The sequence below is a fragment of the Notamacropus eugenii genome, chromosome 2 (assembly GCF_028372415.1).
Source record: "Notamacropus eugenii isolate mMacEug1 chromosome 2, mMacEug1.pri_v2, whole genome shotgun sequence".
Taxonomy (NCBI): Eukaryota; Metazoa; Chordata; class Mammalia; order Diprotodontia; family Macropodidae; genus Notamacropus; species Notamacropus eugenii.
Genome location: NC_092873.1, coordinates 358480526 through 358496762, shown reverse-complemented (window position 1 = coordinate 358496762; position 16237 = coordinate 358480526). Strand labels below are relative to the sequence as shown.

The 16237-nt window shown below is 41.5% G+C and overlaps 1 protein-coding gene across 5 annotated transcripts in view; it reads left to right on the top strand.

Moving 5' to 3' along the window:
• Positions 1 to 16003, top strand: part of DNAJC7 (DnaJ heat shock protein family (Hsp40) member C7) — a 29828-nt gene extending 13825 nt beyond the window's left edge. For 3 of the 5 annotated variants that reach the window (XM_072646471.1, XM_072646473.1, XM_072646474.1), the window contains exons 3-14: positions 93 to 217; positions 366 to 479; positions 1142 to 1216; positions 4370 to 4488; positions 5147 to 5300; positions 6481 to 6645; positions 7955 to 8046; positions 13647 to 13720; positions 14172 to 14318; positions 14510 to 14662; positions 15198 to 15260; positions 15668 to 16003. In XM_072646471.1, coding sequence (XP_072502572.1) covers positions 93 to 217; positions 366 to 479; positions 1142 to 1216; positions 4370 to 4488; positions 5147 to 5300; positions 6481 to 6645; positions 7955 to 8046; positions 13647 to 13720; positions 14172 to 14318; positions 14510 to 14662; positions 15198 to 15260; positions 15668 to 15705 — 1319 coding nt within the window. In that variant the 3' untranslated portion in view covers positions 15706 to 16003. The remainder of the gene's footprint in view (positions 1 to 92; positions 218 to 365; positions 480 to 1141; positions 1217 to 4369; positions 4489 to 5146; positions 5301 to 6480; positions 6646 to 7954; positions 8047 to 13646; positions 13721 to 14171; positions 14319 to 14509; positions 14663 to 15197; positions 15261 to 15667) is intronic. The other 2 variants (XM_072646472.1, XM_072646475.1) reach the window with 1 other exon arrangement.
• The last annotated feature ends 234 nt before the right edge of the window (positions 16004 to 16237 follow it).

The window sequence follows — 16237 nt, the reverse complement described above, 5'->3', positions numbered from 1 at the left end:
AGCAAAAAACAGTACTAAGTGGGGGAGACCTCTGGGCTTCAGAAACAATGACCCATGCTATACTTTGTTTTATATTCCATTCCCCCCTTTAGACATGTGCCCCAAAAATGCTAGCTATTATGGTAACCGAGCTGCCACGTTGATGATGCTGGGGAGGTTCCGGGAAGCATTGGGAGATGCCCAGCAGTCAGTGAGGCTGGATGACTCTTTTGTCCGGGTATGTGATGGGGTCATTTGGGAAAGGCTGGGATTGCTTGGGTTGAGGGCATTTTGCTTTTTTTCTTGTGTCGTATTTTTAACTTCTGCCTCCCTGATTTATATTCTGTCCCTTTCTCTATTCCTAATTACCTCCCTTCTTCCTCTAGGGTCATCTACGAGAAGGCAAATGTCACCTTTCTCTGGGGAATGCTATGGCTGCCTGTCGCTGCTTCCAAAAAGCTCTAGACCTGGATCACAGAAATACTCAGGCACAACAAGAGGTAGGGTCTAGTTCTGCATCATTAAGAAAGGACAGAATAGTGTCAAGTAGAAGGAGTCTTAGACTGGGATACCTTGTTTCTGTTGTTTTACTATGACTAACTATGTGATCTTAGGCAAGTCAGTTCATTTTTCTAGTCTTGTTTCCTCCATTTGTAAAATGAGGGAGTTGGCTTAGATACCAGAGATCCAGTATTCAGTGAAAACAAAAGGGAATTCTTTTCTGAAAAAGCAATAAGATTGATATAGGGTTCCAAGAAGTTGGAAGTTGTATTCCAAGATACAACCTAAAATCCAGTTCAGATTAGTGGAGACTGAATGTTGCTCCCTACCAGTTTAGATGCTGTTTAATTGAAAAAAAATCTAGAAACTCATACTGTTGTAAAGCAATGCTATATGCTGTGTATCAAAACTTCAGCTGGTGCTGTGACTTGATTTTTCCATTCCTGACATAAATTGAAATAGAGGACGGATTTTGACCCCTAGTTATCCTGACAGAGACCTTCTTGTGTTCCTTCATGAATATGAAGCTGCAGTGTGTATCATGAGTTGCAAAAAGACCATGGCAGTTTGTTTGGGGAGGAAGGAATTTATCTCGGCCTTGTTTTGTGGTTGTTTAATTGTATGGCATCAAAAAAACTTAGCCTCTCTGATTTTCTTTTAGTTTAAGAATGCCACTGCTGTCCTAGAATATGAGAAAATAGCTGAAATGGATTTTGAGAAACGGGACTATCGGAAGGTAAAATACAAGAGTACAAATGTAAGATTTAATCTTGCCCTTTCTCTCAGAGCAGGTGTCATTTATTAGTTCCCTGTTATTCATGCTGGCTGAGAGGAATAGTGATGTAGATGATTGAAAAATCATTTTAGATGGCTTTGGGTAAAGCATGTTATTCTTTTTTTTTTAGTATGTTTACTTTCCTAATTACATTTTCTTTAGTTCACTAATTAAAAGAATTTGTATTTGAATATATTCAGTTTGCTGATAGGCCAAGATGTCTTAAAAGCATAGGGAAAGCCAGACTAGGCTTAAAAAATGTGCTTCAGATAATCCACATCTGAGTAAATAAAAGTTGCTATCCAGAAGTTGGGAGAGAATTTTTTAAATCTTAGATGTATAAACATTTATTTGGTCTTAGGCCTTCTTCACAGAAGCTTGCTTCTTTTCTATGGAGCTCACCATGTGTTGGGTCTTGCAGTGAAATTAACCAGAGGAGATGACAGTAATGCCAGCTCTGTTCTGTCTTGCCATGCAGTCTTTCTAAGAAAAGTGACTGGTATGGATTAATAATTATTATTAATAGGGAATAAGATGTTTCCAATGTGGAGGAAAGAATGTTACGAATTGTTTATCTCAAAGAAATGACTGTTTCTCCTCTTTACCCCAGACCTAAAGAACTGTGTTGGAGTTTGCACCATGCCTGAAACATAGAACATAGCTGCTGGTGTTGGCCCCATATGTCATTTAATACTAAGGACATGTCTTTGGGAAAAAACATCTGGTCACTGTATGCAGAGTTTAGGCATCATTACACTAGAACCTCTTCTCTGCCTGTTGATTTAAAAAGCCTCTATCTCTTTGGTATGATTCATCAGTTATTTGAGTAAGGATTCAACCTCTTGTCAGTGCTTTCTGAGATTTGCTCCCTTCTCCAGCAGAGCAGATACAAGAGCTTTGTCTCTGAAGGGGGCTTGCTTAGGTTTCTGCTTGTTCTTGCCCACCCTGGAGCCAGAATCCCTTGTTTGTGACATCCCAGCCCTCCCCACTGTATCTCATGGTGATGTCACAAATGAGGAATTATGATCCTGGCAGGGGGAACAGATGACCTTGAAAGAAACAAAGATCTTCTTTGCCTGCAGCTGTCTCTGGTCATGGGGGGCGGGAAGAGAAATGCAGAGCTTCTGACTGACACTCCCAAGTCACCACTGTTAGCAGAATTGTTTCCTACCTAAGGTCCTCCAGACTTCTCCTGAAGGTATTAATAGCATGACTGCTGACTGAAAATTTGAGTATCCTTTTTTCCTTTCATTTTGCTACATTCTTTTCCCAGCTGAGGAAAAGAATGCGACATCATGACTTCTTGTTATAAGCAGGAATCTGAAACGTGAAGCTTGTCCTCAGGATGATAATTTATGATCCTTAATCTTAAAATGTGTTATTTGTATCTTATTGGTTGACCTTGCTGAGCATACATAGTCTTGTCTTTATTTATCAACTTCTTCTGAACAGGGAAGACCAAAGTTTGTATTGACTTCCTGTTTCCAGGTTCTAGAACATAAGCTCTGTATAGTATCCATGATCCCCATCACTAGATACTTGTAGGGAGCCAGAGTTCTCAGCTTTCAATTTCTTCTGTAACAATTGTCCTTGGGGAGAAGTTTTTTTTCAAATAAATCTCTTTAAATGCATGCATTCTAGAGCTGAGCACCTCCCAACAGATTAGGAGTGTGACGTTGACCTGGTACAAGATAAAAGTAGAAAGAAAATATTCTAGAAAAAAAACGGAAATATAGCTATATCCCTTTATAATGATGATTCTGGAAAACAGGACTGATAGCCATGTTATCCAGCCCGAGTTTCTATCCTGAGCTCCAGGCCTGCACCATCAACGATCTGTCACACTAGATGCCTTATTATTATCTCAAATCCAGCATGTCCAAAACAGAACTCAGTGTCTTTCCCCAAAAATTTCCCCTTCTTCCTTATTTCCCTATTTCATTTGAGGGTCCCTTCATCCTTCCAGTCAATCTGCTTTGCAGCCTCAGAGTTATCCTTGACCCTTTGCTGTTCCTCCCCCTATATCTAATCAGGTTGTCAATTTTATCTCCACATTTCCTGTCTCTCTTCCTCCTTTGCTTCACTTAGCCTCTCCCCTGGTTGGACCCTCATCATCTCTCACCTGAACTATTGCAGCAGCATTCTAATTGGTCTCCCTGCTTGCAGTCTCTTTCTTATTCAATTTATCATTCATACAAGCATAGGTATTACATGTTGCTGCCTTGCTCAAGGGACTAAAGAGGCTCCCTCTTGCCTCATCGATCAGATATAAACTCCTCTATTAGACATTCAAAGTCCATTACAATCTGATTCTAGCCCACTTTTCCAGGCCTTTCATATGCTCTGTGGGCCAGCCAAACTGACTCATTCATTGTTTGCTGTGTGTGACATTCTGTCTCCTGACTCTTTGCCTTTGCACAGATTGGAAAGCACTCAACCAACCAACCAGCAGATTTTTACTGAGTATTTACCATGTATCTCTTCCTTTCCCTCATGATTTTGTGTTTATATAACTGTGTACATGTTGTTTCCCTTAGTAGATTACAATTTCCTTGAGGGCAGGGACTATTTGATTTTTGTCTTTGTATCATCAGAGCCTAGCACAGTGCCTGTCATATACTAGGTACTTATAAAATATGAAGCTTCATTCTATTACATGTGGTTGCATTTTGGAAATGTGATCTTATGCATAGTTTGTCCAAATCCATGTCAAAATGAGCTGTGATTTGGTTGGTGTTTGTGCCCTGAAGTAGAATTGAAAGTAGAATCCCTTTGGAATTCTAAGGAAGGAAGCACAGCTTCAATAAAATAACCATAGCACCTGCAGACAGTAGATGTAACTTCCATACCATATTTGAATGGGAATGAGTTGCTTAATTATCTACTATCCCACCCTCCCAGTTCCATTGGTGTTTTCATATGCACAGATTAATGTTTCTATGCATAGGATTAGATTTTTTTTCTCTCTGATAAATAGGCTAAAGAAACTGATTTTATGTTTTCTTTTCCCGTTTGGCTTTTAACCAACTAATCCATTGTCTTTGACCAGGCTGAAGTGGAAGTGCCTCACGAGCCTGAGTTGGAGGACTTCATCTCCCTTCTTCCTCCTTACAGGTCGTCTTTTGCATGGACCGAGCCTTGGAATTTGCCCCTGCTTGTCATCGCTTCAAAATCCTCAAAGCAGAGTGTTTAGCATTATTGGGTCGCTATCCAGAAGCACAGTCTGTAGCCAGGTATAACACCAACCAGATTCTACTCTGGAATGCCATGAGTTGTATTAAATACACGGCTCCTTGGAGTTGCCATGTTGGACAGTATGGTTTTTGTCTGGCTGAGGACACTATCTATAATTAGGACTGATTTGGGGCTTATTGGTGCTTAAGTGCAGAAGTCAATCAATATTGGAATGCCCACAAGGCGTAGAGGGGGACATAATCTTCCTCTCTATACACATACACACACATAAAATTGGGGTATATTAAGAGTCACTCTGGTCCCTGCCCTCGGGATGCTTATTGTTAGGGGAAATGAGATCAATGAAACAAACATATATATAATATATAAGAGTGTATATATTATATATATATATATATATATATATATATATATATATATACTCATTAAATGCACTGACGAAAGAGTGAGTTTAGCTGTGCTGGCATAATGTAGACTTGGGCGGGGGGATTTACTCTGGAGTTTTTTAGTAATAGTTCTAGGGAATCCTATTAGGATAGCTGTCTATCCTCTTGAGCACTTACAATACTGTGAGTCCTTGAAAAAGTTGGCTGTAAATGAGCCATGTCCAGTTTAATGCAAGTTCTAGCTGAAATCTATAGCAGAGGTAGACCACATTAAACCGAATCTGAATTTGCCCCTTTTTGGCCATTACAGTGACATTTTACGGATGGATTCCACCAATGCAGATGCACTGTACGTGCGAGGCCTGTGCCTTTATTATGAAGACTGTATCGAGAAAGCAGTTCAGTTTTTTGTGCAGGCCCTCAGGATGGCCCCAGACCATGAGAAGGCTTGTCTTGCCTGCAGAGTAAGTCCTAGGGCATGTAGCTCAGGGTGGGATAGGTAGCTTCTCTATTTGATAACCAAGCTAGTCAGAGTGGGAGGCTCTTGGATTAAAATGAGAGTGGCTAGAACATAAGGGGAGTATATTGACCCTTTACCCTGCTCTGCTGAGGAATTTGGTCTTTTGGTTACAACAGTTCAGACTTTTTTTTTTTTGACTTATCCAAAAACAATTAGAAAAAAATTTCCTAGGGACAGATTACTGTTTGGGTCCCTATAGCATATAAATGATTCTTTCCTGAACTGAAAAACAGTTATTTGAGTTCATTTTGGGGACTTCAGCATCTGGGCATCCAAGGGTGGAAAAAGAATCCTCATGCTTAATGGGGCTGAGGGAAGAGGGAACATGGAGAGAAGTGAAATCCACACGTAGCCCCAAAGCTTCATTTTAGTCTTTTTTTCCTGCAACGTGGGATAAATAGCCAGGTAGAGGAATATGAATTTATATCCTTTTTTTCCCTTGTCTCCCAAATTCATGCAGGAAGTACTAGTGAAAAATGAGATGGCTTAAAGAGGAGAAATGATTGGAGAAATAAAAAGCAGCAGTGGGGGTGGGGCCTTAAATTGTGGGACTTGGAACAATCTTTTTTGAAATTCAACAAACATTTATCCACTCTATTCAAGGTACTGTGCTAGGCACTGGATATGAAATGAATCAGAATGAAAATTGAGTCACTGACTTGAAAGATTTTGTCATTTAAACGTGGGTGGGTAGGTGGGTGGGGGTGCACCACCTCAGGCCTAATATATAGTCATGTATGATGCAATGCAGAATGTGATGGGGAGATAGAAAATTCAAGAAGAGTGCTAAGAGAATTTGACATCCTTTCATTTGGTGGTAGGTGGGGTGTTCCATGAAGGAAGCAGTGTATGAGATTGGAAAAAATAAGGAAAGGATTCCACAGAGAAGGGAAAGAGAAGAGTCCAGGCAAGGGAATGTCAGAAACACCTGGACAATCAGGACAAGACAAGAAAAATGGAGAGAGATTAATCTTGTTTGACTGAAACATAGAATTTTCCAATAGAAATGATAAACAGCTGGTCAGCCAGTATATACCAGGGGCAGGAGATGTCTGCTAGTGTAGTGCTACAGCTAACCATGCCTCCACAGGGCCAACTGAGTCATCCCCTGCTTTTTCTTTTAGAATGCCAAAGCACTCAAAGCAAAAAAAGAGGATGGCAACAAAGCATTTAAAGATGGGAATTACAAACTAGCATATGAACTGTACACAGAGGCCCTGGGGATCGATCCAAACAATATAAAAACAAACGCCAAACTATACTGTAATCGGGGGACAGTTAATGCCAAGGTAAGCACTTAACTTAGGCCATGGGGTTGTAGACACATGCCAGGGACTGAGAGCTCCTCTGACTCCCTGTCTGCCCATATGGAGTAGAGACAGCTGCCTGGAGGAAGTACTCATGTGGCTTGTTAGGAGTCTCCTGTAGTCGGGGGTTACAGGCTTGGCTTTGCTTACCCCACTTTGGTAGGTGGGAATCCTGTGGGGAACAGTTTGGAAAAACAGCTAAGTTTCCCAGATGGAGCCATCTCCCAGCTGGTCCATCTCAGGGTCTCTCACTTTAAGCACCTAGCAAAGTATGGCAGGAGGTTTTTTAAGGTGACACTTGCTCCTGCTTTTTTGTGTCCTTGAAAAGCCTTGTGGTGTAGTGGGAAGAGTTTAGAACCTTAGTGAGCTGACCACACAGTCATGCGCTCCTTGAGCTCTCTGAGTCTCAGTCTCCTTGTCTGTACGATGATTTGGATGATAATTCTTACACTATTGACTTCATAGAGCTGTTAATAAGAAACTGCTTTGTAAATCTTCAAGTACTACCAGAAGTGTGAGGAGTTGTTGTCTCCTTTCCAGATATCATTTGGGGGAATTGGAGCTTCAGGTGTTCTCAACTTAACTTTCCTTTGCATATCACATACTGCAATGCTAGGTGTTTACAGTGGATTGAATGTCTACCATGCCCTAGGCATCATAGAAAGCAAACGAGAAAATACAATCCTTTTCATCTGGGAACTTAGACTCTTCAAGAACACATGCTTCTGGACCTGTGTTCCTCTAAAAGACTGTGGGGTAGGGGTAATTCTAATAGACCCAATGTTGTTTTTTCCTTACCCAGGCATTGGTACTAATATAGCAGAGTCCAGTCATAGGATAGGAGAGATGGAACCATACAAATTTTTCAAGAATGGGTCATGTGTTCAGTTTGATTACATGGTGAATTACATTCAGTTGTAATTACAATTGTTAATCCAGATGTGCTAGCATGATCTCTAACAGAGGGTTATTGGTGTCTTACTAGTTCAGGTTTGCTAACTTATTTGGTGAAAGATAAATTCACCTAAAAGTTTCAGGCAGATTATACCTTAAGGTCAAACAGGTTACATTTGGCCTGTGGGCCTTATGCTGGATACCTAGGATCTAGTCTTGAGTTGTTCTTGGCCCCCAGGCCAATCCTGGGAAAAGAGGTTGGTTGTTTTTTTTTTATCACTGAAAGCAGATGTGATAATTAGAGGCTGAGTGTGCCTGTTCCTCTTACCCAGTATTCTGACATCATGCTTGGGCCCAACTGACCAAGTGAGATGTGACTGCTATCTTTTTCCTGAAGCTTAGGAAACTAGATGATGCAATAGAAGATTGTACAAACGCGGTAAAGCTGGATGACACATACATCAAAGCCTACCTGAGAAGAGCACAATGGTGAGTGAAGAGCCCTCCTCCTGTTGGGAGCAAGAAGTCTAGGGAGCCACTGGCAGCCCTTCCTGCAAGTTGTATTTTATTGTTGGTATAGTTTGGGTTGTTATTTTAAAATCTATATAATATGTTTTGGTTTTGCATCACGTTCATTGTTAAATATATACCTCCTCTCTCCACCCAGCAAGATGTCCCTTAGGGAAAAAAAGAAAAAAAAGAGGAAAAGAAAGCTTTTAGGTTTTCTAACCAAGGCATCACCCAAGTCTGATAGTATATGCAGTGCTTCACACTCGTAGTCCCGACCTCTACAAAGTGGGGTTGGGATGGCGGGTATGCATTTTTTCATTTCTTCTTTGGGGAGTGGGGGGCAGGTTTGGTTGGCAGGTTGTGTTTTATGATGGTTGCATTTTAGATAATAAATTAGACTTTATTGAGTTTATGTGGTTCCTCCTCTGTAGATGGGATTGTTAAGGTACTACAGTATATTTATAGACTTTCAGTGGAGGAGATTGCACAAACTCCCTGGGTCTCCTGTGCCTCTTGCCTCAAGCCAACTGTATGGACCACCATCATCCTAGCCTCAGCAAAGACCTTCTCTCATACTTCAGTGAACAGATTGAGGTCATCTTTTAAGAACTACTTCTCTAATACTATGGGTCAAATGACTTCAGTATCATCCACTTTCTACTTGTTTACTCCAGTTTCAGAGGAGCTATCCATTCTCCTTACAAATGCCTGGTTCAGTAAAGAGTTGTTCCCTTGACCCCATACCTTCCATGAACTTTCTCCTTTAGTCATCCCCTCTCACCCTTATTTTCAATCTCTCCTTATCCATTGGTTCTTTCCCACTGCTTAAAAACATGTATCAGCCTCGTACATATTTTTTTTTTTTTAAAGCCAAAGAAAACAAAGTTTATTAAGGATTCGCCTAATTGGGTTGCCTCTTAAGGAGCCTAAGCACTTGTGACACTGGTATTCACAAGTGGGCCAGACACAATCCCAGCTAGACAGAGTCTGAGCTGGATTGCATCTGAGCACCTTCATGGAGGCAAGGTAGGACTTAAATACAGAAAAGAGTATAGGAGGGATCTGGGGGGGGTGGTCCAGGGTGATGGGAGGAGGGGTTTAGGAAGGGTCTTGAGAAGTCCAAGGAGGGTCAAAGACTGGAAACACCTGGAGGCTATCAGGAGATAGACAATGGAGGGTTTGGGTGGGAAGCAGGTAGGGCAATCAAGGGATAACAGACAATGATCACAGAGCTGTGTATGAAAGGCCAGATTCTGTGAGGAGAAACAGAGAGCACAATCTGAATATGAAAAGCCAGGTTAAGTGAGGAGCCTCGTACATATTTAAGAAATCTTAATTTGAGCCTACCATTCCATCAACTATCTTCCTATATCATATTTTCTATCACAGTCAAACGCTTAGAAAAAACTAGCTGCACTCATTGCTCCTGCTTTATCTCCTTGTAATCGTATCTCATTCCCTTATAGTCTGGTTTCCAGCCTCATCACTCAACTGAATCTATTCTCTCCAAAGTTACCAATGATATATTATCACATGCAACAGGCTTAATTTTTCTCGATTTCTCTCCAGCATTTGACACTGACTATCATCTACTCAAGCACTCTTTTCCCATGATTTTCATGCCACTTCTTTATCCTGGTTCTTCTACCTATCTGCTTGTTTCTCAATCTGCTTGATCGGCCATGTCCTAACCTCTCTGTGTATATGTACTCACAGAGATCTGTTTGAGGCCCTCTTATCACCACCCCAACACCTCCCAACTCTGCTTAGCTCTCAAGGAGTCAGTGATCACTTTTATACAGATGACTTCCAGATTAATATATTCATCTTTAGTCTCTCCTAAACACCATTCCTGCATCACCAATTTCCTATCATACATCCCCAACTGGATAACCCAAAGGTCATCTCAAACTAACGCCCAAACACAACTCATCTTTTTCACCAAAAAATTATCCTATTCCTTAACTCCCTATTTCTGTTGAGGACACCACCAGCTTTCCACCACCAGCTTTTCCAGTCACCCAGGTTCACAAGCTCAGAGTCATCTTCCACACTTACTTCCTTCTCATCCCTTATTCATTGCTGAGTCCTCCACAATACCTTTCACAACTGTCTGTGACCCAGTTATCACAACGTGTTTCAGACTCTCCTCACCTTTGAACTGTACTATTTTAGTAGCCTTTTTATTGGACTCCCTATTTCCAGTCTCTTCTCTGTCCAGTCCATCTTCTAGATAGATGCCACAGTGGTATTCCTAGAGCACAGATGTGATCTTCTCATTCCCCTGCCTGTGAAGCTTCAACAGTTTTCTATTTCTTCTAAGATAAAATACTAATTTCTCTGGCTTTTAAAACCCTTTATAACCTGGCTGTACCCTGCCTTTCTGTTCTTACTTCACGACTCCCCTTCATGCACTCTGTGGTCTAACCAAACTGGCTTTCTTGTTCCCTGTACATAATATTTCTTCTCTCTTCTTTTCCTTTGAATAGGCTGTCCCCCATGCCTGGAATACATCCCTTCACCTCCACTGCATACAATCCCCGGCTTCCTTCAGAGGTCAGCTCAAGTGACACCTCCTACCACAAACCCATCCTAATTGCCTTAATTGCTAGTGCACTCCCCCTGGAAATAACTTTGTATTTACTTTGCATATATTGTACCTTGTACGTGTGTCCCTTCTCAGTACAGCATAAACTCCTTAAAAGTAGGAGCTGGTTTGTTTTTATCTTCATATTTCCAGTGCATAGTTTATTACCTGGCATATGGTAGGGGCTCTATAAATATTTGTTTAATGTAAAAAAAGAAGCCAGTAGTTTCAGAATCCTCACAGTCATTCTCCTTTGACAGCTGACCCAAGCCCCTTTTGTTGCATCTGAAACAATTTCCTTTGAAGATTTTGCTTTGTATTTCACTTGTCTTCTCTCTACCTTGATGACTTTGAGGCAGCTAGGGGACATGATGGATAGAGTATTTGGCCTGGATTCAGGAAGACTTGAGTTTGAATCTAGCATCAGATACTTACTAGCTGTGTGATCCTGAGGAAGTCACTTAACCTGTAATTGCTACAATTTCCTAAACTATAAAATGGAAATAATAGGACCTACCTCTCAGGATTGTTCGAATTAAATGAGATAATAGTTTAAAAGTACTTAGTACAGTGCCTGGTATGTAGTAGTTGCTTAATAAATGCTTATTTGCTTCCTTTTTCCCTTCCTCCTTCCCTCTTCTTTCCTTCCTTTTCTTCCTTCCTTTCTCACCTTTCCTTCTTTCTTTTCCTCCTTCTCTTCCCAGAGATAAATGAAAGCTATGCTGATATCTACTAGCCTGTCTTGGGTGAGAAAAAGTAGCACTTTGATATTTACTCCTGAACTTAACAACTTAATTTCTCAAATCAATAAAAGGACAGAATTCTAGGGTCTTAGGAATTTTATCTTGTTCATCCCTGTTCCTTACTTATGTAGAGGATAACACCCAATTCTTCTTAGTAGGGAACCTCTTATTTTTAAATATTCCAGAGGGAGGCATTTCCACATTACCCATCAGTCACCTGATTCAGTCTCTGTTCTGATATAACTGGTGCAGAGCCAAGGTGGGGATGGTGGTGCTGGTGGTGGTAACGATTCCTCTCATGCACAGTAATTCTTTTTCTTTCCTAGCAAGAGGAAAAAGACAATATTTAATGTCCATACATGTAAATGTGTGTATTGTATAGTGATTCTTAAACTTCATTGGTTCATGGAATTCTTTATTGAGGCATAAGACCTCATGGACTACCTGTCATTCAGCTTGCTACTACTATAATATACTACACTATGCTGTACTACAAAATAGATGTAAAGCGATAAGAGTAAGGACAGGGCAGCTCTGGAATGGGGAATTAGAATAGCTAATCTGGAATAGCAGGGAGATTCTAGAAAGGATTCATGTAGAAGGTGGCACTTGAGCTGAGTATTGAAAGAAACTAGGAATTCTGAAAAGCAGAAATGAAGAAGGGAGTAGTACATTCAAGGCATGGGGACGGGAAATGGAGTACCCTCTATGAGGAACAGTAAGAAGGTCAGTTTGCCTGGACCATAGAGTGCTGGACAGTAATAAGTAGGATCTATTGGTTTTATTTTAAATTAAATTCCCAAAGCATGATCATGTCCACAAATAACCATACCAAGAATTATTGAGGACCATTAGATCACATTTTGACACTTATGTATGTATACCAACTCAAATGATTCTTAAGGACATTGGGTTTGTCATAAATAATTGTCTTTGAGGGAGGAGCAAAATCATCTTATTCTCATCATAGCTTCACCTTTTAGATCCATCCAAATAAGCAGATATTGTTCTTGTTAACACAGTTGACCGAGTTATCTTTTTTTTCCCTTGACCTAGAGATATGTTTCTTGTCTCTAACAGCAGTACTATCTGGTATTGTATCAGAATTATCTCCCAGGCTTGGAAAGATTTCACATCTCCATGCTTGCACTGTTCACTTAGTTTCATTTATAATGTCTAAATCTTTTATGCCCTGAATGCTCCTCAGTTTGGGAGTTGTACTTCATGTCTTCAGAATTGTTGCCCTGTAACTTTCCTACTAGTTTCTTCTACTGTTTGGTCATCACTTAATAAAAATAGAGATATTTAAAATTCCAGTATTCTTTTTTACCAGTTTATTCAGTAATACCTTCTCCACACTTAAAAGGCTAAGACTTAAATGATGGTAGTGTTCTGAACTGAATCACAGTAGGAGCATTGCCTTGTTACAGGGTCGTTTTGGTCCTATGCCCCAACTGATGTAATTTCTCCTGCATCATTAATACTACCTTTTTGTGCCAGCAATCTTACTAGGTCATGGAAGACCATGTCTTTCTTTCACAAGTATGCATGAGATATGAAGAGGACCTTAGCTTTGACACTGCCCCTCCATGCTTGAGAGTCTGAATTCTCCTCATTCTTCATAATCTGTATTTGTGTCTCAGCACATTTGTCATTCAGGGTTGACTTGCCCAATAGGAGCAGTAGCCAGACACTGAGTTGGCCTGTTGGACTTATCTTTCTCTTTGCTCACTGGCCCTAATTTTGGTCTAACAAGAGTGATGTCATACATGGTTCCCTGAGATCTGAACCCTCTGGCCTCCTGGGGGTTGCCTGGCTCTTTAAAATTTGAGCCAAACCTAGAAAACCAAATGAGAAGGACATCTCTCTCTAACTAAACAGGAACGTTTGTGCTGCTACTCCTAAGCTAGCCTTTGTAGCTGCCTCTTTGGAGGCACTATGCCTCCAGTAAAGGAGCTTCCCTTCCTTTCCCTTCCCCAGGAACAGGCATCTCCTTGCTTGTGGGTCTTGGCCTGGGGAGCCCAGGTGCCATGAGACCTGTCTGACTTGTGCTCCAGGAGAATGGCAGGTAATTCTGTCCCTGGGGAATGGATTTGGGGTTTTTATTTTATAATATAAAACCTCCTACCTAAGTGTGTGCTTTGGACTGCACCAGGTTTTTCCCATAAGTTTCCTGTCGGTCATAGCTGGTGTTGAATGCGTATTGCATTGTGTCTACTGAACTATAGTGACCTCTGTTTCTTCCTCAGTTACATGGATACAGAACAATATGAAGAAGCAGTACGGGACTATGAAAAAGTATATCAGACAGAGAAAACGAAAGGTAAAGGAGTTTGGGGTTGTTGCTTGCGGGGAGGGGAACAGTTGTATGTTCTCCATTATCGTCTAGACATAGCTGAAGCTTGGCTTCAGGGTGAGTGATGGTGCACATGAGCACCAACCTGGGATTGTGTTGAAGTGTTAGACCGGGAGACAGGACCACCCGTATTCTAATCCTGACTCCACTCAGACTTGGGAATTGCCTTATCTTTCTGGGCCTCAGCTCAGCTTCTGCATATGCACAAGGGAAAAGATGATGTCAACCCCTCTTTTTCCAGGGATGGCACGTGGACAAATAGAGTAGGTATGAATGTGTCCTGAGGTTTTTGGAAGAAAATTCCATAAAAGCCCTTGGCAGAGTTATTATAACTTAATTCCAGGCAAGCTGGGCATAGGGTTCCAGTGATGGAAACCAGAGTCAAGGTTATCCAGTGATTCTGCTTGTCTCCTTTCAGAACACAAGCAGCTCCTGAAAAATGCACAGCTGGAACTAAAGAAGAGCAAGAGGAAAGATTATTACAAAATCCTAGGTGTGGACAAGAATGCATCTGAGGATGAAATCAAAAAAGCCTATAGGAAGAGGGCCTTAATGCACCATCCAGGTAGGAAGAGAAAAGGGCCAGAAAGGCACCTGTGTGGAGCCAAAGAAAAGGGATTCTCCTGTGACTTTGACATGACCACCATTTGTGTCCTTTAAATTTGGTCAAGCCTCACATTATAAAATCAGGTGTGTTTTCTCAAGCCTTACTCCAGTAATGCTCTTATTCCTTCTCCTGCCTGCTCCCCATCTTAGATCGACACAGTGGAGCCAGTGCTGAAGTCCAAAAGGAGGAAGAGAAGAAATTCAAAGAAGTTGGTGAAGCCTTCACTATCCTCTCTGACCCGAAGAAAAAGACTCGCTACGACAGTGGGCAAGACCTGGATGAGGAGGGCATGAACATGGGCGGTAAGTCTGAGAGCTTCAAGCAATATGCTTGTGAGTCACAGAATGGCATCATATCTCATCAGGGTGGTAGACAAGTGTGGGCATGGATGTGTATTTCCACAACCACACCACACACAGATTGAAGCCTGTTCTTGACAACAGGAAAGCAAAAGGAATCAGAGGAGGTTGTTCCTAAGGTTTATGATGAGATGAAGCACATGGGGAAGGCCTTTTATTTATTAAGTAGCTTCAATGAGTGAATATCTTCGTGTAAATGAATATATACATATACACATTACATATATACACACATACATATATTTATATTTGAGTTTGGAACAAGATGAAGAAGAGAAGCAGAGTCCAAAAGAAGTCTTGCGTAGGGAAATGGGTGGAGATGGCATTTTAGCTTACCTCTATATCCGTCTTGAGTGTATTGTGCTGTATTTGGGGCTAGAGAGAGAGGATATTAGGTAATATAGAGAACCCTCTCTAAACTCTTCTGACTCATTCTCGCCTTTCTATTCTTTAAATATAATTTGCCCTGCCCTTCCAGATTTTGATGCCAACAACATCTTCAAGGCATTCTTTGGTGGTCCAGGGGGTTTCAGCTTTGAAGGTAAATTTGACTATTGTTGCTGCTGGGGAAGCAGGGGTAGGGATAAAGGGATGTCTTCTTCTTCTTTGATTTAAGTAACTGTAACATCTCCCACTTTTGTTCGTGGGTTTGATGTCAGTGGGTGTGGGTCAAATAGAGCAGACTCCTTCCTTTGTAGCTAAGTCAGGAGACCTGTTTCAGGTCTCAGGGCTGTTAGGACCACCTCTGCCCACAAACACTTCTGGGGAAGGAGATCCTGCTCCCTGGGCCCACAGGAGCTGGTGGTGGTGGTGATCCCAGCCGTTACCCTCTGTTCAGAGCTAGAGGGGCACTCCCCCAACTCACTCCAGGGGACTGTGCCCTAGCTTGAGGGGCTGATCTGAGCCCCAGCCAGAGAACTAACAAAGCAATGTTCCTTTTCCTTCCAGCATCAGGTCCAGGGAATTTCTTTTTCCAGTTTGGCTAAAAGAAGGGGGAATAAAACCAACCAACTCAGAACCCAGAGAATGCAGATGTGCTCGTTTTAATTTTGAATACGGACATAATTAGACTCCTCCCTTCATCATGTCTCCTTGTACTTAGAGCAGTTTCATTTTCTCAGTTGGATACCTCTGTGTCTGTGAGTGGGGGTGGAGGATGGGGAACCAGCGCTGAAGATGGGAGTGGGGTAGGGAAAGGGGTGGGAGGAGGGGAGGAAGCTTGTGAATTTTTGTTTTACTGTTTAACTTTATTAAAAAATTAAAAAACACATGAGAAGAATAAAATGATTTGACCCTTTCTGGTCCCTCCAGCTGGCAGCTGCATTGTCTGTTGTTGCAAAGTCGGGAACCAGAACTGACCCCTGTCCCTACCCAGTAGCTCTTCTCCTGACCTCTAGGTAGGGACAGCAGGCTGCTCCTGGATTCCCTGTTAATCTCATGGTGGCCTGTAAGTGAATCAATCTAAATGACAGTTGTTTTATTCTGTGAACACGTTGGCTTCGTCTTCCAGGCCATACA